The 25,023-nt window shown below is 40.1% G+C and overlaps 1 protein-coding gene and 1 long non-coding RNA gene across 2 annotated transcripts in view; both read left to right on the forward strand.

The window, feature by feature from the left end:
* The first annotated feature begins 98 nt into the window (after positions 1-98).
* LOC147796347 (uncharacterized) lies at positions 99-10,620 on the forward strand. Its single transcript, XM_087147741.1, has 6 exons — positions 99-410; positions 2,401-2,849; positions 3,325-3,427; positions 4,848-5,417; positions 5,843-6,123; positions 6,531-10,620. Exons 1-6 carry the CDS (start codon positions 389-391, stop codon positions 6,813-6,815), a joined length of 1,710 nt encoding a protein of 569 aa, XP_087003867.1. The 5' UTR covers positions 99-388; the 3' UTR covers positions 6,816-10,620.
* Positions 10,621-15,602: 4,982 nt separating this feature from the next.
* LOC110973537 (uncharacterized) overlaps positions 15,603-25,023 on the forward strand; it is a 14,678-nt gene continuing 5,257 nt past the window's right edge. Inside the window, exon 1 of the long non-coding RNA XR_002597484.2 lies at positions 15,603-24,628. This is a non-coding gene — a long non-coding RNA (uncharacterized LOC110973537). The remainder of the gene's footprint in view (positions 24,629-25,023) is intronic.

A 25,023-nucleotide genomic window follows, 5' to 3' on the forward strand; every position in this document is an offset into this window, starting at 1 on the left:
CACCACAAAATGAAACATGAGACTCCTTATCAAAAAACGATGGAATGCAGATGCACAATGGACTAAAACTTATTTGTGCTATGTATGTGCCCCTATACAATGAGTATTGCACTCAGGAGCAGGAAAAAAATCAGCGTGCAACCGTTCCGTGTGGTTCCCTTCAAGCAAACAATGCCAATTTTTTTTCCTAGCGCTTTTGAGCATAGTCAGAAAACAGGAGGTGAGAGAGGCACGCTTTACCTTTTCAAAAGGGCTAAGTCAGCGTTATTTTTCCCCTCTATCACTTCCGTCTTTGGCCCTGGTTATTGTTCTGAATCTTTCCGCGCTTGGATTCTGTCGGAGACAGGCATGTGTAGTTTTGCAGCTACACACAGATTCGATTCTTGAAATGGAAAGGAAGGCTATTGGAGGTAAGTGGCTCCGAGTAGACACTGAAAGCAACCCATGTCAATCTGATGTAAATTAGCTCAGGCCGGCTGTCAATTCTTGAGAGAATAGGAACAGGGTGTCTTATAATGATTCATATGCACAAAGAAGGCGACCTGAACGAAATTTGAACATACAACACCTTATCTGCGCCATATCAACTTGGCTAGCCAAAACACCTGATGTATCTTACGATCTGAACGCTGTCTATAAGTCTTGAGCACAGAACTGGACAAATTGGAAAAACCAACCAGCATTCATGGAGAACGCAGTAGGTGGAGAAACACCACGTATCTCATTCTTCAGTAATTCAGTTCTAAATCTGACGGATCTGGAATAACACACTTCCCAAAACTGAAAAATCGGAAAACAGAAAAAGAATATGACGTAGAGAAAGATAACGGAAGGGACAGGGGGAGAGGAGGGGGGTTAGAGGCATTGCTTTCCGAGTATTTGTGTAGAAAAGGTCAATACATGGGTTACACCCCCCATGAGGTAAAACTGACACAAAGCAGAAAACAGAGTACTGAGATAGACGTCTCATAAACAAACATTTACTGTTCTCTGAGCTTATTAGGCTATTCAGTTACATATTATGACTAATTTGGTCCATGCCTGTAATCAAAGGTCGCCTTTCGTTGGTACTAGTGATATTCACCCACAAAAACTGAGATTTCAGGAATGCTGTTAAAAATCTTGATTCATGGAGTTTTTAACGTCCTGAATCCGTGTTCCTAATAGCCTTTAGTTTATGCCAAGCAAGAAGGTCATGCGCAGGTATCATGTTATTGGGTTTATCAGCAGCCTAACCGTGTGCGCTTTGATAGCTCACAATGGGTTCAAAGTCACATGATCAGTTACGAGCCTTTCTGGAGAACCAAAGGTGAAAGATAAACACAGACTGAACTGTTTGAGTAGTTTTGGGACTCAAAGAGGCCATTTGTCCCTGGGAGTTTTCCATTTCCTCGTGTTTCCTAACATATTGAGAAATGTGGAATTCCCATTTTTTTTTTAGCCTATCACCTTCACTGCAGTAGGCCTATATTCACTTAAAAAGAACTGGGCTGGAATTCCCCCACTTCCGATATATTTCTGACACAACGTGATTTGAAGCAACCCAATTTATTTCTAGATTCACAGATCCATTGGAGTGGTGAATTTAAAACGATTTTGTTCAATTTAAGTGATTTCTAAAGAATGCGCTTAATCTTGACACTCAGACGTTTATTTCTGATAAACCGAAGGCGTATATTTAATACAATTTTATGATTCTCCGGCTTTTAAACGAACATTTACTACAAAAATATGCTGTGTATCCCATGAGCCACAAAGGAAACGGAAATATCCCACAATGAATACGTAAATCAATTTTAAAAGGTACAAGGAGAATGTTCCGACTTTCTAAGGTAGAAAAATCACATGTGTGTCCGTACTGGCCGGGCTTTCAACCGAAATTTCCAAGTCACAACTCAGAGTGTACAGGAGTTTGCTGGCTTTGTTTACAAAAAGAAGCCACCAATCAATGGCCATCGATTACGGTCCGGCCTCGAGTCAATGTCGTCTTTTGCATGTACACTTCCTCCCCTTTACGCTACCACGCGCAGCGCACACTGCATGCTCCGGTGGTTTAAAAGGTTACGAGCATTGAATGTGCAAGCTAGCAGCTATAGACTGCGAGTGGAGGTGTAGTTTTTTATCATCGGTGGGTTAATCTGACAAATTAAGTTTTTTTTTTTTCTTTTTCTCTGTTTCCAACTCGGTATTCTGAAAGCGCTTGCCCAAGGTGAAGTGCGTGTCCGAGGTCATTAGGGAACAGCAGCACGCGGGCGCGATTGTCTGCCCTATCACAGCAGTCATACGCCTATACTCACGCGCGCATTTTGTTCCCAAACACTGACTCTTTTTCAAATGTCGAACTTGCTCATTTGAGTCGAGTCTATAAACAGCATAGAAACTTGCTCCTTTTTCGATCAGTGCTCCCCACAGCAATTTTGCTTGTCGCTTTCCTGCCCCCGATTCGAGGCGTGGGAATCGACTTGACCGTCGTGGCCAACAAGTTTAATACCACCGTCGTAGAAGCCACCATTACGAAGTTGAACCGGTTGGCAGAGGTCAACGAAGACCTCCGGGCAAACAACCGCTTCCTGCGGCGTATTGCCTGGGTGGAAACCGAGGATGGCACGGCAGCTCACACCTACTCCGACCCGACCTACCATGGAGGAATATGGCGAGTGGACGAAGCTGTCTTTGACGCCACTACGCGGATGGTGAACGAGCTAGTCCACCTCTCTATCTTTGATGACATTGAGAGGCTCTTTTGCATCCGCTGGAGCAGTGCTTCTTGGGAAGATTGTCGGAAACCACTGTATTCGGCTCTCGCTGCCCGGTTGTTCTTTCACAACCTAAATAACGTCATCCCACTGGTAAGTGCACAAAATCCTCAGAGCAATTTGTTGAACGGGCTTTTTTAAAAACTTTCTCGCCAGTTTGAAAAAGGTTATGTATGAAAATCAATTATGCCTTTATAATATTCACTGTGCCCCTTTAACCCACCCCCTCCAATTGTCCCCCTAATCCTCTCCTCCCGAAAGGAGCATTCAAATTTTTGTCAGACTAAACCTTAAAGGGCCTATTCCTTTACCGGTTCAAAGTCATTACTGTTAGATATGATATTTTTATAGAGCCTGCTTCGTTCCAATCACAGCGTGCAATGCCATACCTCCTTTCCATATCTGGGACCCCTTTCCTACAGGCTTTCAATGGGCTTTCAGTGATAAAGTCTCTCGGTTCCCCGGTATTATGAAACGTTTTCCACAACCTGTGTTATACGAGAGCAGCGCACATAACGCTGATGATTTGAAAGAATGAAACATTGTGGCATTTGCTCATTTGGGGCAGGCTTTGGAGGCTCAAGCTGACAATTGGTTCCGGGAGTACCACGCACAACCAACGGTAACAGCAGAGACCTTCATTCTCAAAGTCAGGACACTGGAACAAACTGGTAAATAAGAGATAACTGACTTTATGAATATAAATACGACTATCTGAATGGCAAGATTCGGAGGGCCATTTATGCTCCAAGAGGAGTTCATTCCTCATTAAAAAAAAATAAAGCAAAGAAAAAGAAAAACAACTGTGACAAGGTTAAGGGGTTTACTTAAACTTGGGCAATGTGGCTTATTTACGACTGTCACAGTGCTAGACTTGCAACTCATCTGCAAATCATAGGACTCACCTTTAATTAAAAGAATTGAGTCCCGTTTGTCCTCCATTCTTTAGCTCATCGTTCTGAGAGGCTCATGTTTGAAATGTGTGTTAAATACAACAGACGATTTCGTTTCGCTTGGATGTGCACTTACAACCTCTGGAATCAATCGTATCGGTGCTGTACCCGATGATGTAGTCCTCTGCTTAGATGGAAGTTTTCAAAGTAATGAAAAGTACTGACACACCAACCAAGCTGTTTGTCCGTCTTGACTGTTCGACTGCTCTTTGACCAGGTGTTGGATTCGCTTACTAGTGCCCTTGATGGCTGGTCTTATACCAGTACACTGAAAACCAGATCGGCGCACGGGGAAGATAATGGGCTGAGCCGAAGTACGATATGTTGTGGCCTTGAGCAAGTCACATGGCCCCTGCTTGCGTCTCTCAGCCCGGTGGTGCAAATGGTACCGCTTACGACAGTATTAGCTGGGGAGCAACCTGTTACGGACTGGCATGCCATCCTCAGGGGTATGGAGGAATAGAAATATTCTGATTCTTTCCATGCCAAGAAAACCGGAGATAACCCCAATGTTGAGAGGCAAATTGCAAGGAACAATCTTGCTCGCTTGCGAAGTTGAAAGCCACTAACTCAACAGATACTTATTTGAGACCGGATAAGAGTACAGTGTGCTGAAATATGACGTCTTTCCTATCAAGACTGGCGTCCCTGTGGTGCGTATTGCGTCAAGGTAGTAACGAACTTCACGAGACACTGCACTGTAAAATAATTTGGGACTCATTTTGATGTCATAACATACCAAATACCGATGTAACACAGTATGGAATTAGGAATATATTCACATAATATTAATGTTTAGGCGTCAGATTTTTTGCTAGCAGATGACTGGGCTCTCAACCAGTTGATTGATCGCCGTTTTCAGACAACCCTATGAAATTTTATGTGTCGAGGTTTGTCTCAGATTTCGCGTGTTCCGCGTCCATTTTGTATAACGTGTAATAAGACAATATTTCAGAAGTGATTCTGCTGCGATTGATCACAAGGAATGTGAAAACTGTCTTTGGTATTTATGAATGGTTTTTATACACTTTTTGGCAATATTCTATGATAATACAAACACACCTTCTCTGGATCGATCAGAATACTCGAGCTGTTTCGGGTATTTACGAATTATGTATTTGATACTCACTGTCTCCAGGATGCGATGCACGTGGTCTTGATCTGCTTTTCGTTTTGGATGGATCTGGAAGCGTGGGCAGCGTAGACTTCAACACAACCAAGAATTTCGTGCTCGCCATGATCGACTTCTTTGACATCGGTCCCGATAAGACCCGTGTGGGCGTCATCCAGTACTCCACTTTACCTCACATTGAGTTCCACTTAAAGGACAACACTGAAAAAGCCCAGCTCAAGCGGGCTGCTGGAAACATAACCTACCGAGCTGGGTGGACACACACTGGCGCAGCACTAAATGTAATGAGTAACACGAGCTTCCTACTGGAAAACGGTGCCCGCCCGCCGAGTCGGGGTTTCCCCCGCGTAGCCGTGGTCGTGACTGACGGCAAATCGCAGGACAACGTTACGGAGCCAGCGGAGAGGGCGCGAGATATGGGCATTGTGATCTTCGCCATCGGGGTAACGTCCTCGGTAAAAGGGTTGGAGCTTAACGCCATTGCCAACGAACCAAACGACACTTACGTTTACCACGTCAACGACTTCGACGCCATTGTCAATATTGCTGCAGCTCTGGAATACACCACTTGTGATCGTGAGTAATCATTGCCAGTTGTAAAACTCAATTAATAAGTCTAATTTCTTGAAACCAAATTACATCCTAAGTTGCTGTCATTTACATTGATCCTCAATTGTTACATTTACAAGAATAACATGATGAGAACACGATTTTAGCCCGTGTAATATTAAACTACATGTATAAGGATTTGCTGCTTTTGAATCTGTATACTGTAAAAACTGTCGCATTATAACAACATTACCCCCAAAATGTCAAAATTATAGATACTTAGCTTCGAAATTTAAAACCGTAGTTTTTTTGCACACGAACAATACTGTCTTTCTGTCATTGTATTTCAAGAACACGTTTTACTTTTTTTGAAGGGAGTATTGGTGCACACAGTCCTCCTGGATCAGTCAGTGTAGATACATACCAATATTACTTGGTTCTTTATTCAACAGAGCCAACTGAGCTCCAAAACGGAACAGCTAACGGTTCCCTCGATCGCAACGAGAAGCAAAACTTTCAGTATGCTTATACCAGCAAAGGCTTGACCCTGAGTCTGAATGGAAGCCAAGGGTGCACAGTGGCTTATATATCTGCCAGCACGCCCAACCCCAACGCGGCATCTTATGACTTCATCTTAATGGCTAAAGAGGGACAGGGAACCGTGACCCTCCACCTGACGGTGGACGACCTGAACAAAAATTGCACGTCCGAGTTTGCCCGCGAGCGCAGAGAGGTGAGAAGTTGTCCGATCATTCACATTTTGCCAAAACCTGGGACCGACTCCATAATCGACTGGAATGAGGTTTGAAAATATTTTGGGACGCGTTTTTTTTTACTGAAACAAAGGTATCTGTGACGTTTGTTTGAGCGGTTGCCACCTGAACTTACAATATGATCATGTAAAACATTTCCTTCGTACACGGTTACTGTTCATGGTGTGTGTGTGTATGTTCATGTATTGGTACCAGCCTCGCTTTTGGATATTATCACGTGCGCCCTATGCTAGTTGCTAGGAGTCCAAAGGTATGCTATTAAGTATATTGTGAAATAAATTGTAGCGCATTTGTTGAATAAAATTTTAAAAAGGTCATTTTTTGCCTTATGACTAAACTTACATAAGTTTCTCGCTTTACAATTCAGGCAGAAAGTCCAGATACCACTGGAAGCGGCTCCATCATCGGAACCGTGTTCATCACGATCGAGGGACAGCAGGAAACCAACGACTTTGTGTTGATGGTATCTGAGGGCGACGTCACCGACCTATCCACGACCGAGGCACCCACTACGACGGAGGAGGTCCCTACCACAATGCAGGCCGTCCCCACTAAGCCTGACGCAACCAACAGCTGCAACTTTGTAGCTGCAGATACGACTTACGTCTCCCTGTGCGTTCTCTTTTGGGCTCAGCTGGCAATAAGATGTTAAGGACAGATAAGATGTTAAAGTTAAGGATGCGTTCAATTAGCTTAAATGGGACATCCCTGACCTGGGGACAGCCGTATACGTGATGTGTTAAACGAAGTAAACTTTCGGGACGAGGGTTTATCACGCTCAACTCTTGCAAGTTAATCAAACACGATCTTAGAAAGTTTTGGACTGTTGACACGTGGCTCAAGGCTTATTAAGAACTTTAAAACCGTTATTCCCACTTGGGATTATTTGATTTCGCCAATCACTTCAATCAAATCATACGCAGAATTAATAGATATTTGTTTAGAACATACAGGCTTCTGGTAAAAACAACAAGACATAGACACACTGAACTGCAGTGCATGCATCCCGTCGTCATGCAGGAATCGCTTCCTTTAAACGAATTCGTTAACAGCAGTCTGTTACGTCACGTCTCGTTCACAGTATGCAACTTAGAGCTATGCATACTAAAGTGTCACAACGAGAGAGTTGCTTGCACTTGTTATGATCTGTTAGTATAGTGTTATTAGATGGCTAATTTAATATCATAAGCTTTGCTGCATCATTTATCCAGACGTTTAAGCAGTTGTAATGGCATTAGTTTTTATTTGTATTTTAGTTTTAGTTTTTTTTTTAGTTTTCTTAATTTTAGTTGAACACGACACACTGAATATTAAACATCCTAGAATAGCAAAAATCCGCTGCAAATGCAGTTTGTATCTGTGTTTTGTATAGGAATCGAAAACTGGGTTGGTTTAAAATAGGCATTATACCTGTCAGCAAAAACTAATATGACTAGATGTCAAGGTCTCTCAACGGAATGTTTTTAAAACTGACCCAAACCCAGCTAACGTTGAAATCAACACAGCTGATATTGCGATTTTAGACTGCCATGTACTAACTGACCCTATAGTACATTATTGCATTGCAGTTACGATTGATAACTTTGGCAAAGGGCAGAAATTCATATTACACTTAAGGACCATCTAAAAAATCGCCCGGGCAGGTTAATTGTGGACAAGTTACGGGTGGCAGCACTGACATCACCCACAAGAGGTCCTGCATTTGTCCAGGATGAGTTCTGGAAGATTTTTCATGAGCAACTTTTTAACCATGAATGGGTCTTTATGTTTGGCCCCACAACAGATGGCCCCACAGAAGTAGTGCTATTTGTTTACTTCTCGTAGAGTAGGCACACAGTGTGACATTGAGTGGCCACTTTGGCCCGAAATACAAACCAAAAGTTGGGGCTTATGTAAACAAACTAGATGCTTCATTGCGGGGAGATAGCGGACAGGATTGTTAATAATCCCGCAATTATCTGTCACTCTGATATGAAATAGAATTAGTTGCGGGCTTTAAGGGAGAAATATTGCTAGATATTGTAGCGAAGTATGTAAGGTATTTATTCGTATCATAAAGGGTTCTTTATTAGGTGAAGTAGTTATACTATATTTCTAATTGATGGGGGAAAGGTATGAAGTACCAACACTCAAGCAGTTTTGTTTCAAAACGTTAATTACCACTCGGATTACCCAGACCCAGTGCTCTGCACAGCGCTAATAGGTCCACGCATGCAATAATAATTTATGAATCAGACTGCTTCTGTCTCGTATAATATTAGACAAGGCAGCAAATTCAACTAGTTGATTGGAAATTATTTTCTGTTTGCTGTTTTTATACATGTTTTGTTTTGGTATACGTGTATCTATAGCTATACATGTTGGCACATGCACTTGTCAACACTATGCACATTTACATGCATGTAGTTTGTATCATGCACAGAGGAATTGTGCTTGATGATTCTCAGATACTTTTAGTTGGTAATCAGCCACTGGCATTAGCTCTCAGTATGAGTGTATGAATCTGTGTATGTTACCAGTACGTGTACCTTGAAGAAATTGCATCCCATTTTTGGCCTTAAGCATTTCTGGACAATTGCACCGGTAGTAACTGGCGAAAAATATAAAGTTCTCTAACCATGCAATATATGGAATGGTTGATTGATATTTTCTTGAGGCATATTTGAGCCCTAATCATTGACAAATAAATAAAATGTCAAAGTTAGACTTTTTAAGAATAACAAGGGATGGCTTCTTTATGTCGTCAGTGGCGTCGAAATGTACGTGTGTTGCCAGCCATAGCAAAGTAAAATTGTGGCTCAACATCGCCAATGCATGTAATGACGATTGCCTCTTTTAAGCACACGTTCTCGCAACCAACGTCTTTTGTTGTTATCGGTCTGCATATGATTATTGTGGTCCACACCCTTCATTTCCTTTCAATGACATTAATATTGAGTTTAAACTGTTCCGTGGGTATCCCCCCCAAAAAAGTCAAACCCACACAAAGGACAGAGTATCTTTTTCCCAGTGTGTTTGGATTTGATCCCCCCCAACAGCCAAGCCACGTCGCCAAGCAACAATCAATCAACACAACCCGTTCACCACAATGAAACTATCCAACCCACAGACGTATAAAAATCCTAGACTTCAACGCCAGCTTTGTATGAAAAATAAGCGAACCAGCAGCCATTTTACCGAGCCGAATACAAATGCGCAGGTTGGCTCTCTTCTATTGACGCCAGTGATAACTAATAGAGGCGGGCATTGCTTGGCAAGCTTTGTACTCGGCTCAGTAAAATACCACTAGTGGATTCAAAGATCTCTATAAGCTGACTAAGGGCGATGGATGCGAGTCCAGATTTTTTTATATACATCCGTGATCCACACACGACTGGCAGCTGGCAGTGATGAATGAAAGGCCTTCGCTTGCCCTGGTGCTGGTCTGTGTGACTAATCCTATGGAATTCCCAAGAGGCCACGTGGCCGAGACTTTAACACACAGTCCCATGGGACTTGGCCAGAGGCCATTACAAATATATATTTTGTTCTGGCTAAAAGTAATCCGACGTTAAAGGTGCCTAAACCAGGTTTTCACCTGAAAAGAGGTAGGATTAGACGGGAGGTGATTGCAGTTGGTCGTAATATTTTTCAATCAAGTAATTTACCTAAATGGGTACACAGAAGACGTCAACGCCTCTTCGCAAGGGAATGTGCATTGTTTCTGGTATGTACTAACATAGGGCCGCTTTGCCCCTGTGGTAGAGTTGTGTACATTCTGTTGAAAGTTTGGTCACCCATCAATAGCATAAATGCATACTAGCTGCTAATAAATACATTGTTCTTTAACTCCCTACCACTCTTTTTACCGTTGATGAAACCCCATAGTAAGATGTCCAGAAGGGAAATCAAAGACTTAAATGTAAATTGAAAAGTATCGAAAGTGTGAGGGAAAAATTAAAAGTAGAGCTGTCTTTGCTGTCCACTCACAGCCACAGCATAGTAGACTCTTTAAAAAGCCGAAAGCAAATAAGTGACGCACATCGACATTTTTCTATCTTGTCTGCGGCATCATTCGTGAACAAGATGGTTCTTGGGCCAGGGCTTGCACATTTTCAAAGAGCATTCGCGGTTAACGTCAAGTATGACGTGCTATAGAAAACCGGGCTTTCAAGCGATTAACTTCCTGGTACGTGCATTGATAGTATTGAAGCACGCCGTGCCTGGGAATGTACGCGCAGTCCACGCACTTTGTTAAATGACAATACATGACATGCATGACAAATAGCTTTACCACCTGAAACGTCTCCCGTTAAGTTCTGTACCAACAGTTATGTCTATTAAAAACAAGCAACATTTTATCATTGAGGTATTTTGTGGAATGTACCTGTATAAACATTTGCATGTTTTCAGGGTTGAACTAGTTTTTTGCTTCTTCCAGATTGCTAAATCAAATAAATGGTCTGATATGATCGGTAGTCATTTCGATTATGGTTGGGCTCATGTGTTTACATTATTGTCAGTCTTTGGATTTTCAATTGACTTTTACTTGTTGACCGTGACATGGTAAATAAGGCGAGTCAAGTTTGTTGATAATGCCGACGGTACTCGACTATTTATTGCCCAGTGTTCTGCACCATTGCCGTATTTTTTTGCTTACCAAAGGCTGGTTGAAGAACAGAAGCAAAGCAGGATTTTACTAAGTTTTAGAAAATAATCTCCTAGCTTTTACAACACCAAAAAATCGACAGTGGTGTCAAATAATACATATACTATGACTCTTCAAATGTAATGGGGCAAATTTGAGGTTTTTTCACGGTAAAATCTGACATCTGAAACAGGTGCAAATGAGGAATGATCCTTTTTAACTACAGTAAGTTAATGTTAGGTTCTATTTCAATTTCCGACCATTAAGTATAGTAGCGCGTGATAAAATGCCCCGAAATGCTAGAAAATAAGTTTGTACTCCTAAACAGTTTGCTATAACCTTAGAAATTTGCTTCTATCCTCCCAAAAACTGCCTGTCAACTTTGGCTTTGTTTAAAAAGGCACTTGCAAAGATTTTGAATCTGGCCTCACTTAAATTCATCTTGTGATTCTACATTTACATTCTGCCAATGAGAGGAGGATAATCTTTAGACGGAAAAGGTGCATAGAAAAGTCCCATTTTTTGTGTGTGGACGTGCCATACAAACAACCATAACAAAGGTGAAAATGAAACTTGTTGCAGACAAGATTGTAAGAAATCGATAGAAATCCATGAAGATGGCGCAATTATGACCAATATCAAACGAAATATGCAGTCTTCAGTGGACCAGACTAACCATCCTATTACATAAGGCTTTAAAATAAAATTAAAGCAAATAATTTTTTCATTGCATAACACAAAGTGGAGTATTAAATTGGATTTTAAAAATTAACCAGCAGAAAAGAGCTTCAAAAATCTCTAAAGAGATATCAGAAAGCATTTTCCTCACGTGGATTCGAACAGGAGTCACCCGCAATGATCATGCTTACCCTTACCCACGTAGCAATAGCTTGCTTTTCAAGAGCTATATATGCAATCACACGTATGAAGCCAAACCACGGTTCACAATCATGCACGATTCATGACATCCAGGTGCTCAACCAACCATTTAAACTTCACGTGTGAAATTAGGCTCCTATAACATTCGGGCTTTATTTTCCTTAAAATAAATCTCCCTACCCACAATTTCAACCCGCGATTCGAACCCACACCCCAAGCATCACAAGCCATTATGCTGTAACCGCTTGACTACCGCAATTCACACAGGTTGACGGTGTTTTTACTGTTGATATACGGATAAACCGATATAACGATAAACGGCTGCAACGCAAGTCTAGTACAAACTGGGCATGCGCAATACAAACACAACCCCCATGGTTTGGCCTCATACGTATGGTTACATATAGGCCTATATCTCCGAGCTTTTCTAGACTTGTTTATCATAGGACACGGTGGACACTTAGTTGATCGGGTGCCAAAAAACCGAAGCATTTTTTTGTTCCCAGTGAGCTGAGACAGTGCCAAGTATTATGCTCCAAGAGCGTGGTTATTTTTGGTAAAAGCTTTTTTTTTAATGAATCACTTTCTTCGTGCCGTCTCTCCCCACATTCGTTTTGTCCAATCGAATTGGCTGGACTAACGCGCTGAAGTCACGTCCCTCCTCGCTCTGACCAGTCAACAAAAGGAATACCAAACGTCACATCATTTTTGCACTGAATACCTGGAAAGTAGGGCCTTAAAATTACCCTCAAGTAATATCATTGTTAAATTTTTCACGGAAATGGGATAATCATACAAACTAATCGAAATCAAACCTCACTTACGTAAAAAAGAAAACAAAAAGGGAAATTCGAGTGTTTTTAAACATTTTGGTGCGGAGAAATATCTGAGAGTGCTCCGTCTGGCATAGCGGGAAATGCAGACGGCGACCTCTCACTATTATTTCAGTACGCAGTCAGATCTTGATAGGACGGAAGAGTTTTGCCACTGGCGCCGCCGATTTTTTCCCCTGAATGGTGATATGTACCTTTGAGTGCGGAAAGCTCAAAGTCTGTAGAGAATGCTTTTACCGTTTGACCGAAGTTTGGACTGAGGTTTTAGTGATTTTGGACAACGACACCGGGAGAAATCAGGCAGTCCTAGGAGGGTGTGAAGTCCATGAAAGCTTCTGCCCGATGCGCCATGCGTTCACGGCAGTGGCCTGACGCTGCATACAAGCTGGGGCCCCGGCTCAAGACATCTCTCGAGTCGATGGATTTGAACTACGACTTCAGGATGGACATATCTATTTCAGGACTGATCAACGTCTTTGGTACAATGGTCCCTCAAGGGACCAATAATAAAGCTGGACATTTGTGAACCTGCGTGAAGCTGGACATTTGTGAACTTGTGAGAAAACGAACTTAAGCACCCACTGAAGAAAGGTGAATTGAAATTTTAAAAAGTGCTTGAAATTGTGTGTTATTTTGTCGAATGATCTGAGGATTGATGTACGTCGTTAGCACAACGGTCACTCAAGGAACGAAAAATTAAGCTGGACATTTGTAAATTTGTGAAAAACTTGATTCATGGCACAATGAAAACAAAGGAACTGAACTTTTACTTGTGTTAGAAATTGTGTTATTTTGTCGAATGATCTGTGTGACGGATTGGACTCGTTCAACCCAAGTACCAAGTAATGTGGTGAGTTCGAAGTTTTATTAGACTAAAGACAATTTTAAAATAGGTGGACTTTAAATTGTATGACCGTAGTTTTTTCTCGAAAAAAATCAAAACGCGTCGAAAATGCCAAATGTCAATATTCTCCAAGACTTTTTAAAAAGCTGAAACAGATACTTGAGAATTTGGTCAAAATATCATATAAACTTCAAACAATTTGGGTACAGTATATCTACGAGCTGAGGTTTTTGCATAAAATGTATACCGTTCGGACTTTTATGCGTAACCCAAATTCCAGACGAAAACGGTAAGAATGGGACAATCGGTCCAGTGGAGTTAAAATTTGTTTATGAATAGAAAGAGCGCGTGCTTTCATGGTGCCAAGCGCGTATCACGGAAGTGGGCGTGGTATACTTCGTTCCTCCAAATTGAATAGCGCGGTTTGTGACCAGGTGCAATGTGATGGTTTCGAATTGTCAACAACTCGGCGCCAATCAACTCTATGGCTCAAAATGAATGTACAAACTACAGGGGGGCTCCCATGATTTTCGAAGTAGACTTTGTTGTTTTTTTCGGCCATGTAAATTCTTTCTTGGATTATGAATTTGCAAGGATTAAAGAAAGATTGACTATGACTGTAAGAGGATAAAAGGACAATGGCGGACCAATAAGGACGACGGCAGGCCTGTTGTCCAAGTGGGTTGTGCATTGGTGTAAACAAGGTGGTACTGTTGTCCAACAATGGGAATATATATAATATATGAAGCCAAAAGGACTACGGTGGGACTGTTGTCCAAGTGGGTTGTGCATCTGTGTAAACAAAGTGGTACTGTTGTCCAACAATGGATTAATGTATGAATTATGCAAACAAAAGGACGACGGCGGGACTGTTGTCCAACAATGGAATAATGTATGAATTATGCAAACAAAAGGACGACGGCGGGACTGTTGTCCAACAAAGGAATAATGTATGAATTATGAGTTGTGCATGTGTGTAAACAAAGTGGTACTGTTGTCCAACAATTGAATAATGTATAAATCATGAAGACAATAAGGACGACGGCGGGACTATTGTCCAAGTGGTGGTTATGTATTGAGGTAAAGAAAAATGATGGCATTGTTTTCCAAGAATGTAATAATGTATAAATTAATAAGAGAGGACGACGGCGGGCCTGTTGTCTAAGTGGGCTGTGCATTGGTGTAAACAAGGTGGTACTGTTGTCCAACAATGGGAATATATATAATATATGAAGCCAAAAGGACTACGGTGGGACTGTTGTCCAAGTGGGTTGTGCATCTGTGTAAACAAAGTGGTACTGCTGTCCAACAATGGATTAATGTATGAATTATGCAAACAAAAGGACGACGGCGGGACTGTTGTCCAACAATGGAATAATGTATGAATTATGCAAACAAAAGGACGACGGCGGGACTGTTGTCCAACAATGGAATAATGAATGAATTATAAAGACAAAGGGGCAACGGTGGGACTGTTGTCCAAGTGGGTTGTTCATTGGTGTAAACAAAGTGGTACTGTTGTCCAACAATGGAATAATGTATAAATCATGAAGACAATAAGGACGACGGCGGGACTGTTGTCCAACAATGGAATAATGTATGAATTATAAAGACAAAGGGACGACGGCGGGAATGTTGTCCAACAAAGGAATAATGTATGAATTATGCAAACATACGGACGACGGCGGGACTGTTGTCCAAGTGGGTTGTGCATCGGTGTAAACAAAGTGTTACTGTTGTCCAACAATTGAATAATATATAAATCATGAAGACAATAAGGACGACGGCGGGACTTTTGTCCAACAATGGAATAATGAATGAATTATAAAGACAAAGGGACGACGGCGGGACTGTTGTCCAAGTGGGTTGTGCATTGGTGTAAACAAAGTGTTACTGTTGTCCAACAATGGAATAATGTATGAATTATGCAAACAAAAGGACGACGGCGGGACTGTTGTCCGACAATGGAATAATGTATGAATTATGCAAACAAAAGGACGACGGCGGGACTGTTGTACAACAATGGAATAATGTATGAATTATAAAGACAAAGGGGCAACGGCGGGACTGTTGTCCAAGTGGGTTGTTCATTGGTGTAAACAAAGTGGTACTGTTGTCCAACAATGGAATAATGTATAAATCATGAAGACAATAAGGACGACGGCGGGGCTGTTGTCCAACAATGGAATAATGTATGAATTATAAAGACAAAGGACGACGGCGGGACTGTTGTCCAACAAAGGAATAATGTATGAATTATGCAAACATACGGACGACGGCGGGACTGTTGTCCAAGTGGGTTGTGCATCGGTGTAAACAAAGTGGTACTGTTGTCCAACAATTGAATAATGTATAAATCATGAAGACAATAAGGACGACGGCGGGACTTTTGTCCAACAATTGAATAATGAATGAATTATAAAGACAAAGGGACGACGGCGGGACTGTTGTCCAAGTGGGTTGTGCATTGGTGTAAACAAAGTGTTACTGTTGTCCAACAATGGAATAATGTATGAATTATGCAAACAAAAGGACGACGGCGGGACTGTTGTACAACAGTGGAATAATGTATAAATTATAAAGACAAAGGGGCAACGGCGGGACTGTTGTCCAAGTGGGTTGTTCATTGGTGTAAACAAAGTGGTACTGTTGTCAAACAATGGAATAATGTATAAATCATGAAGACAATAAGGACGACGGCGGGACTGTTGTCCAACAATGGAATAATGTATGAATTATAAAGACAAAGGGACGACGGCGGGACTGTTGTCCAACAAAGGAATAATGTATGAATTATAAAGACAAAAGGACGACGGCGGGACTGTTGTCCAACAAAGGAATAATGTATGAATTATGCAAACAAACGGACGACGGCGGGACTGTTGTCCAAGTGGGTTGTGCATCGGTGTAAACAAAGTGGTACTGTTGTCCAACAATGGAATAATGTATAAATCATGAAGACAATAAGGACGACGGCGGGACTGTTGTCCAACAATGGAATAATGAATAAATTATAAAGACAAAGGGACGACGGCGGGACTGTTGTCCAAGTGGGTTGTGCATTGGTGTAAACAAAGTGGTAGTGTTGTCCAACAATTGCATAATGTATAAATTATGAAGACAATAAGGACGACGGCGGGACTGTTGTCCAAATGGGTTAAACAGCAATGAAAAAATGTTATAGATAGATAATAACAGGACCATGGTTTAGCAGTTGGGTTGAGTTTTAATACAAACACAAAAGCCACCACAGAAATGTGGACTTCGGAGAGAAAGGTACCTACATTTGCAGCAGCTTTGAAGCCACCACCAAGGCAACAATCGATCCAGAGTTGTGACGACAACACCAGTGTCTTCTCCGGGAATCGACTAAGTCTTACCAACAGATCATCTTGGTACGAGCAAAGCCCCCAAAGACAAATGTTCTTTCGAATCATCGTCGTCATTGTCAAATAGGCGGATATTTTATATACCGTTGCCTATGATAAACAAAAATTTCATTCTTCTTGCTCGTCTTCGAGTAAATGACCGGATTGAAAACGTTCGTTTCCGTCCAGTCGTTTGCAATACAACGTTTTCAAAGCGTTCCCGCCGGGTAATCTTTCATCAAATTAATTGGCACAGCCAGTCCGTCAAATTAAATCTTGAGCAAACGGCTCGAATTGAAACAAATGCAACTCAATATATTTAAAGACAAGTCCGTCCATCACGTACGTCTTTTAAGTGAAAAACAGAGTTACAGCACATTGTTTCAACTTGGTCATTAGGAATTCAATGTGTGCACGTACTATGACATCGTTGCAAAACTCTGCAAAATTGATTGCGTTCGTCAAATATAGCATCGTTGAATAGTCTCTTTTCGGTCGAATGATAAATACAAGTTTTAAGGTAATAAATATTAAAGTTTATACATCTTCGAAATTGGTCGATTGAATTCAGTAACCAATACAATTGACTTGACTCGACATGGTCATTTTTAACTTAACGAGCGCACATATATCGTTGTCAGTAAACTTTGTAAACACAATTGTTTTTCAATGGGTTATCCTCGAAAAAGCGGTATGATTGCCTCGTTTCGTCGTTAATTGTGTGAGAAAAAATTGTAATAAAATAAAAGCATGTTATTCATAATGAACAAAACGACGCTCTTCGGTTTTATCGACAAATATCTCCTCATAAATCAGTTTAATTGTCGATAAACAGCATCTCAGTCCTACACGGTGCTTCGTTGTGTTTAAGAGACAAAAACTTGTAATAAAACTAAAACAACACGTTAATCGTAACGAATGAAACGACGCTCTTCGGTTTGGTCGACAAATACGTCATTATAAATCAATTTCATTGTCGAAAAACAGCGTCTCGGTCCCGACTTTTGTAAACTGACATGACTAGGTTGAAGTACATTATTTCGACCTGGACATTTTCGATTCAACGAGCGTAAATATGCCACTCTCAGTAAATCTTGTAAGAGCTGTTCAGCAACGTTTTATCCCCGAAAAAGTCGTAACGTAATAAAACAAGACATTGTTAGTTGTGATTAAAACGAAGTGAAATGACCACGTTGAAGTACGTCATTTCAACCTGGTCATTTTCAATTCAACGAGCGCTCATATGCCGCTGTCCACTGTCATCAAACATTCTAAAACAATATTTTTTCGCAGTCGGTCATCTTCGAAAAAGACGTATCGTTGTGTCGTGAATCGAGTTTTTAAAATGGGAAAATACAAACACGTTAATCGTAAAGACTGAAATGAAATTTTTCGCTTAGTCCACAAATACATCATAACGGTTTTTTCACCTGCGAATCGTTTTAATTCAAATGTCGATAAACAGCATCTTCGGTCTTCACGATTTTTGTAAACTGAAATGACCATGTTGAAGTACATTATTTCGACCTGGACATTTTCAATTCAACGAGCGTAAATAGCCACTTTCATCAAATGTTGCAAAGATTGGAAAAGGTCATAACGCTATAGAACAACACGTTATTCGTTATGACAAAGCAACGCTCTTCAGTTTTGTCGACAAATACCTCATTACAGTTCGATTCGATTGTCGAAGAACAGCCTCTCGGTCTGGCACTATTTTTGTAAACTGACATGGCCAGGTTGAAGTTCATTATTATTTCGACCTGGACATTTTCGATTCAACGAGCGTAAATATGCCACTGTCATTAAATTTTGTAAAGGTTGTTTAGCAACGATTTATCCCCCAAAAAGTCGTTACGTAATGAAAGAAGACATTGTTAGTTATTAATGAAATGACACTCTTCGGTTTTGTCGACAAATACCTCATTATAAATCGATTTCATTGTCGAAAAACAGCATATCTGTCCCGACTTTTGTAAACTGACATGACTAGGTTGAAGTACATTATTTCGACCTGGACATTTTCGATTCAACGAGCGCTCATGTGTCACTGTCCCACTGTCATGAAACATTCTAAAAGAAAATTGTTTAACAGTCGGTCATCTTCTAAAAAGACGTATCGTTGTGTCGGAGATCGAATTTTAAAAATGGGAAAAAGTACAATCACGTTATTCGTAATAAACGAAATAACATTTTTCGCTTTGGTCCACAAATACCTCATTATAAATCGATTTCATTGTCGAAAAACAGCATCTCGGTCCCGACGTTTGTAAACTGACATGACGAGGTTAAAGTACATTATTTCGACCTGGTTATTTTCGATTCAACGAGCGCTCATATGCCACTGTCCCACTGTCATGAAACATTCTAAAAGAAAATTGTTTAGCAGTCGGTTATCTTCTAAAAAGACGTATCGTTGTGTCGAAGATCGAGTTTTAAAAAAGGGAAAAATACAAACACGTTCTTCATAATAAACGAAATAACATTTTTCGCTTTGGTCCACAAATACCTTATGACATTGTTTTTCACCTGCGAATTGTTTTAATTCGATTGTCAATAAACAGCACCTTCGTGCTGCACGATTTTCGTCAACTGAAATGACTATGTTGAAGTACATTATTTCGACCTGGACATTTTCAATTCAACGAGCGTAAATATGCCACTTTTATCAAATGTTGTAAAGATTGGAAAACTCGTAACGCTATGAAACAACACGTTATTCGTTATGACAAAGCAACGCTCTTCAGTTTTGTCGACAAATACCTCATTACAGTTCGATTCGATTGTCGAAGAACAGCCTCTCGGTCCTGCACTATTTTCGTAAACTGACATGGCCAGGTTGAAGTTCATTATTATTTCGACCTGGACATTTTCGATTAAACGAGCGTAAATATGCCACTGTCATTAAATTTTGTAAAGGTTGTTTAGCAACGTTTTATCCCCGAAAAAGTCGAACGTAATAAAACAAGACATTGTTAGTTATGAATGAAACGACGCTCTTCTGTTTTGTCGACAAATACCTCATTATAAATCGATTTCATTGTCGAAAAACAGCATCTCGGTCCCGACGTTTGTAAACTGACATGACGAGGTTGAAGTACATTATTTCGACCTGGACATTTCCGATTCAACGAGCGCTCATGTGTCACTGTCCCACTGTCATGAAACATTCTAAAAGAAAATTGTTTAGCAGTCGGTCATCTTCTAAAAAGATGTATCGTTGTGTCGAAGATCGAGTTTTAAAAAAGGGAAAAATACAAACACGTTCTTCGTAATAAACGAAATAACATTTTTCGCTTTGGTCCACAAATACCTTATGACATTGTTTTTCACCTGCGAATTGTTTTAATTCGATTGTCAATAAACAGCACCTTCGTGCTGCACGATTTTCGTCAACTGAAAAGACTAGGTTGAAGGATATTATTTCGACCTGGACATTTTCAATTCAACGAACGTAGATATGCAACTGTCAGTAAATCTTGTTAGAGCTGTTTAGCAACGTTTTATCCTCGTAATGTTCGTATCGTCATAAAACAAGACATTGTTCGTTATGAATGAAATGATGCTCGGTTTTGTCTACAAAAGCCATATTACAATTTGATTCGATTGTCAATAAACAGAACTTTTGTTCTGCACGATTTTCGTAAAATCGTCATTAAACAAGACATTATTTGTTATGAATGAAACGAAGCTCCTAGGTTTTGTAAACAAATGCCTTATTACAATTTGACTCGATTGTCAATAAACAGAAACTTTGTTCGGCACGATTTTGGTAAAATGAAATCACCAAGTTGAGGTACACTACTTCCACCTCGACATTTTTTTGTATAAATGTTGTTTAACTACTCACAACGTAAGTCCGACCTGCAAAAGTCGGCAAACTAGGGTCATTGTGTATATCATTCTCTAGAAAAGTAAATTTTTATAACTGTTTCCGATCGATTTGCATAATGTATTTTTAATTAAATATTCTCGTGAGTTGTGATTTGTAACATGTTAGGTTGGATCCCATGTAAAATGTGAAAGGGATCTGAACTTATATCCGAACTGCATATTGTCACATAGGTGTCATTGTGTACTTTACTTTCCAGAAAAGTAACATTTTTATTACTGTGAGATTTCGATCGGTTTTCTTAACAGGTTTCGTCAAATATTCTAGCCGACTGTGATTGGTTGTCACGTTTGTAAACATGTCGTATTACAGATCTAAACATAAGCCCGAACATCAAAGATCGGGAAATTAGGGTCATCGTGTTTTGTTTTCCAGAGGTTTGAAACATCTGGGATGAGTTTACGATCAAGCGATTGACATGTGACCTTTTGTGGATATGAATTTCTTGACAGTGTAAGGTTGTGGCCCATGTAACAAAGTTGTTTAACAGTCCTGAACATAAGTTCGACTTACAAAATTAGGTACAAAAGGTTCGTGTTTATGCCCGAGAAATTAAGCCTCGGTTACTGTATCAGCAAATTAACGCATGGCATTTTTTCGTCTGTATTCTCGGGGATTATTAATTCTTTGTCACGTGTACGATTCTATCCCAAGCAAAAAGTAACGTAAATGTAAGTCCAACCTCGAGAGAATAAAAAATTCATATTTTGTGTTTTTTGTATAGTAACGCTTTAATTACTGTGAGTTTACACCAAGTCGATTGACCTATAAAGTCGTTCCTTTTATTCTCCTGGATATGGAAGTTCTTTATAAACAGCCCGAAACAGATCAGCAATTTGTTTCTTAATAGCAAAGTATTAAGCATTACTTACAGCGAATTTACGGTTGTTTAATTAGAATTTGCTGTCGCGTGATAGGTTGTATTTCATGTGAAATTCCTGTTAAACAGCCAGCCTAAGTCCGAACTGCAAAGACTGGCAACTTAAGGTCAAGTAAACAACAAAATTCCGTGAACTTTTGATCGGTCAGTTTGTACGATAGTTTTCATCAAATGGTCACGCAGCTTATAATTTTGTATCCCATGTTAGATTGCTGTGAAACGGATCTGAACGTTAGTCCAGAGCTTAAAGATCGGCACATTAGGGTCTTTGTTCTTTTTTTCCAGAAAGGTAGAGCCCCAATTACTGTGAGATTTCGATTGGTCAATTGGCAAAAATATTCTCACGGGTTTTAAATTGTCGCGTTTAAGGTTTTTCTCCCCTGTATAAATGTTGTTTAACTACTCACAACGTAAGTCCGACCTGCAAAAGTCGGCAAACTAGGGTCATTGTGTATTTCATTTTCCAGAAAAGTAAATTTTTATAACTGTTTCTGATCGATATGCATGATGTATTTTTAATTAAATATTCTTGTGAGTTGTAATTTGTAACATGTAAGGTCGGATCCCATGTAAAATGTAAAAGGGATCTGAACTTATATCCGAACTGCATATTGTCACATAGGTGTCATTGTGTACTTTACTTTCCAGAAAAGTAACATTTTTATTACTGTGAGATTTCGATCGGTTTTCTTAACAGGTTTCGTCAAATATTCTAGCCGACTGTGATTGGTTGTCACGTTTGTAAACATGTCGTATTACAGATCTAAACATAAGCCCGAACATCAAAGATCGGGAAATTAGGGTCATCGTGTTTTGTTTTCCAGAGGTTTGAAACATCTGGGATGAGTTTACGATCAAGCGATTGACATGTGACCTTTTGTGGATATGAATTTCTTGACAGTGTAAGGTTGTACCCCATGTAACAAAGTTGTTTAACAGTCCTGAACATAAGTTCGACTTACAAAGTTAGGTACAAAAGGTTCATGTTTGTGCCCGAGAAATTAAGCCTCGGTTACTGTATCAGCAGATTAACGCATGGCATTTTTTCGTCTGTCTTCTCGGGGATTATTAATTCTTTGTCACGTGTACGATTCTGTCCCAAACAAAACGTAACATAAATGTAAGTCCAACCTCGAGAGAATGAAAAATTCATATTTTGTGTTTTTTGTATAGTAACGCTTTAATTACTGTGAGTTTACACCAAGTCGATTGACCTATAAAGTCGTTCCTTTTATTCTCCTGGATATGGAAGTTCTTTATAAACAGCCCGAAACAGATCAGCAATTTGTTTCTTAATAGCAAAGTATTAAGCATTACTTACAGCGAATTTACGGTTGTTTAATTAGAATTTGCTGTCGCGTGATAGGTTGTATTTCATGTGAAATTCCTGTTAAACATCCAGCCTAAGTCCGAACTGCAAAGACTGGCAACTTAAGGTCAAGTAAACAACAAAATTCCGTGAACTTTTGATCGGTCAGTTTGTACGATAGTTTTCATCAAATGGTCACGCAGCTTATAATTTTGTATCCCATGTTAGATTGCTGTGAAACGGATCTGAACGTTAGTCCAGAGCTTAAAGATCGGCACATTGGGGTCATTGTTTTTTTTTCCAGAAAGGTAGAACCCCAATTACTGTGAGATTTCGATTGGTTAATTGGCAAACATATTCTCACGGATTTTAAATTGTCGCGTTTAAGGTTTTATCCCCTGTATAAATGTTGTTTAACTACTCACAACGTAAGTCCGACCTGCAAAAGTCGGCAAACTAGGGTCATTGTGTATTTCATTTTCCAGAAAAGTGAATTTTTAATTACTCTTTCTGATCGATTTGCATGATGTATTTTAATTAAACATTCTCGTGAATTGTAATTTGTAACATGTTAGATCAGCAATTTGTTTTTTAATAGCAAAGTATTAAGCATTAGTTACAGCGAGTTTACGGTTGTTTAATTGACGCAGGGCATTTGTCATAATATACTCTTGAAGAACTGAATTCGTTGTCACTCTTGTAAGGTAAAATTGTTGTACATGTGTATTAGTGCCGAACGTAAGCCCGACCAGCACAAGATTGGCACGCAACTTTGGGTCTTTTTTTCTAGGAATGTAAAGTTTCAGGTACAGTGAGTTTACAATCAGGGAATTGGTTCGTGACATTCTGAAAACTACATTTTTGTGGATTTTAATTCGTTGGGTGCGTAAGTAAGCACCGAAGGCCTAGTGCAACCTGTCTCTGTCGTTGCGATTGGCCACACCAACCGCAGTTCACTGTTACCCAATACTGCGTACAGTGGCCATCCATGTAAAGAAAATCTCTGACTAATTCCCTCGTGGTAATTCATTTTCATTCGGCACTATTAATATGCGCTGCTGAGTTTCCAACACATCGTAGGACTCAATGAGGCAACAGGTCTTGCGGAAGTAGATCGTATGCTGACTTAAAGTCTTCAATTCAAACCCTTCCTATGTAGTCTGCTGTATTATTCAGAGGACCATTGGGGAATCCCAGATTGATCGTTATTATTCAACCTGCATGTTGTAGTTAGGCTTAGTGGGGTTTACTTTTATCAAACAAATGACAGCAAGGCCTACTAAAAATATATAAAAATCACTTAGGCATGGATGAATAGGCAGGGCTAGACCCAGAGGTAATGTGTAAGACTTGTTCTGGTGATGAATGATAGTCACATGTATTTATATTGAATCTAGCCAGCTTTGGCGAGTGTTTTTGTTTTCATATCAACAGCCAGACTGTACCACACCGGGCAAGGACTACTTAGCGACAGTGTGTCTTACTGAGGGAGGAGAGTTGGCTAGGACGGATTTCGGTAATGGTGCAAAGCAATTTAAACATGGAAGATCTGGATGGTGACTTCAACCCTGTTTGTCATGCCCATCTTTTGGAATTCTGGTGGTGAGTCTCCCAAATCACAACTTCGAAATTTTCATTTTGCTCACTTTTTTCCAGTCTTTCCGTTTTGCACAATACAGAGCTTTGGATCCTTCGAGATAGTTTTCTACACATATGGGATGTGGATGACTGGACGATAGGCGCCGAATTCTTGCCGAACTTCATACACTGGATGCTGTCCACTCAACCAGCAGCACTCTCCACGTGATCTTTACCCCAAGCCCATCAAAGAAGGTTTGAGATGTGCTTTCAAAATGTGTGTAAACATTCGACCAAAAGTGTATCTCCCTTTTTTCAGTTGGGTGTAAACAAATCCATTCTAGTAGATTTCTGAAACTGTTTTCTTTGTAAAAGTTGTTACAGTGAGCCAGTGCACGGTACACCTTTTGGGAATTTTGGACCAACTTTTGCCCTAAACTGGCGTAATATCACCTCAACAGGGTTGGGTAAATCTTTCAGAAACTCTTCCAGAAAATTTCGTAGAAAAAGACTAATATCTGGATTATTCGGTTCAATGATTTACAGTATTTTTGAAGCCAGAGAATGCTTTTTATGGATTTGTTTTTGTTTGTTTGTTTGTTTGTTTGTTTGTTTGTTTGTTTGTTTGTTTGTTTGTTTGTTTGTTTGTT

This window comes from Acanthaster planci, linkage group LG17, assembly GCF_054643075.1.
Source record: "Acanthaster planci isolate LZ-2023a linkage group LG17, COTS_SCS, whole genome shotgun sequence".
NCBI classification, from domain to species: domain Eukaryota; kingdom Metazoa; phylum Echinodermata; class Asteroidea; order Valvatida; family Acanthasteridae; genus Acanthaster; species Acanthaster planci.

Coding starts and splice junctions, on each gene's coding strand:
- LOC147796347 (XM_087147741.1), top strand. CDS start 389: ATGGAAAGGAAGGCTATTGGAG. Junction 2,850..3,324: donor TAAATAACGTCATCCCACTG/GTAAGTGCACAA, acceptor CATTTGGGGCAG/GCTTTGGAGGCTCAAGCTGA. Junction 6,124..6,530: donor TTGCCCGCGAGCGCAGAGAG/GTGAGAAGTTGT, acceptor TTTACAATTCAG/GCAGAAAGTCCAGATACCAC.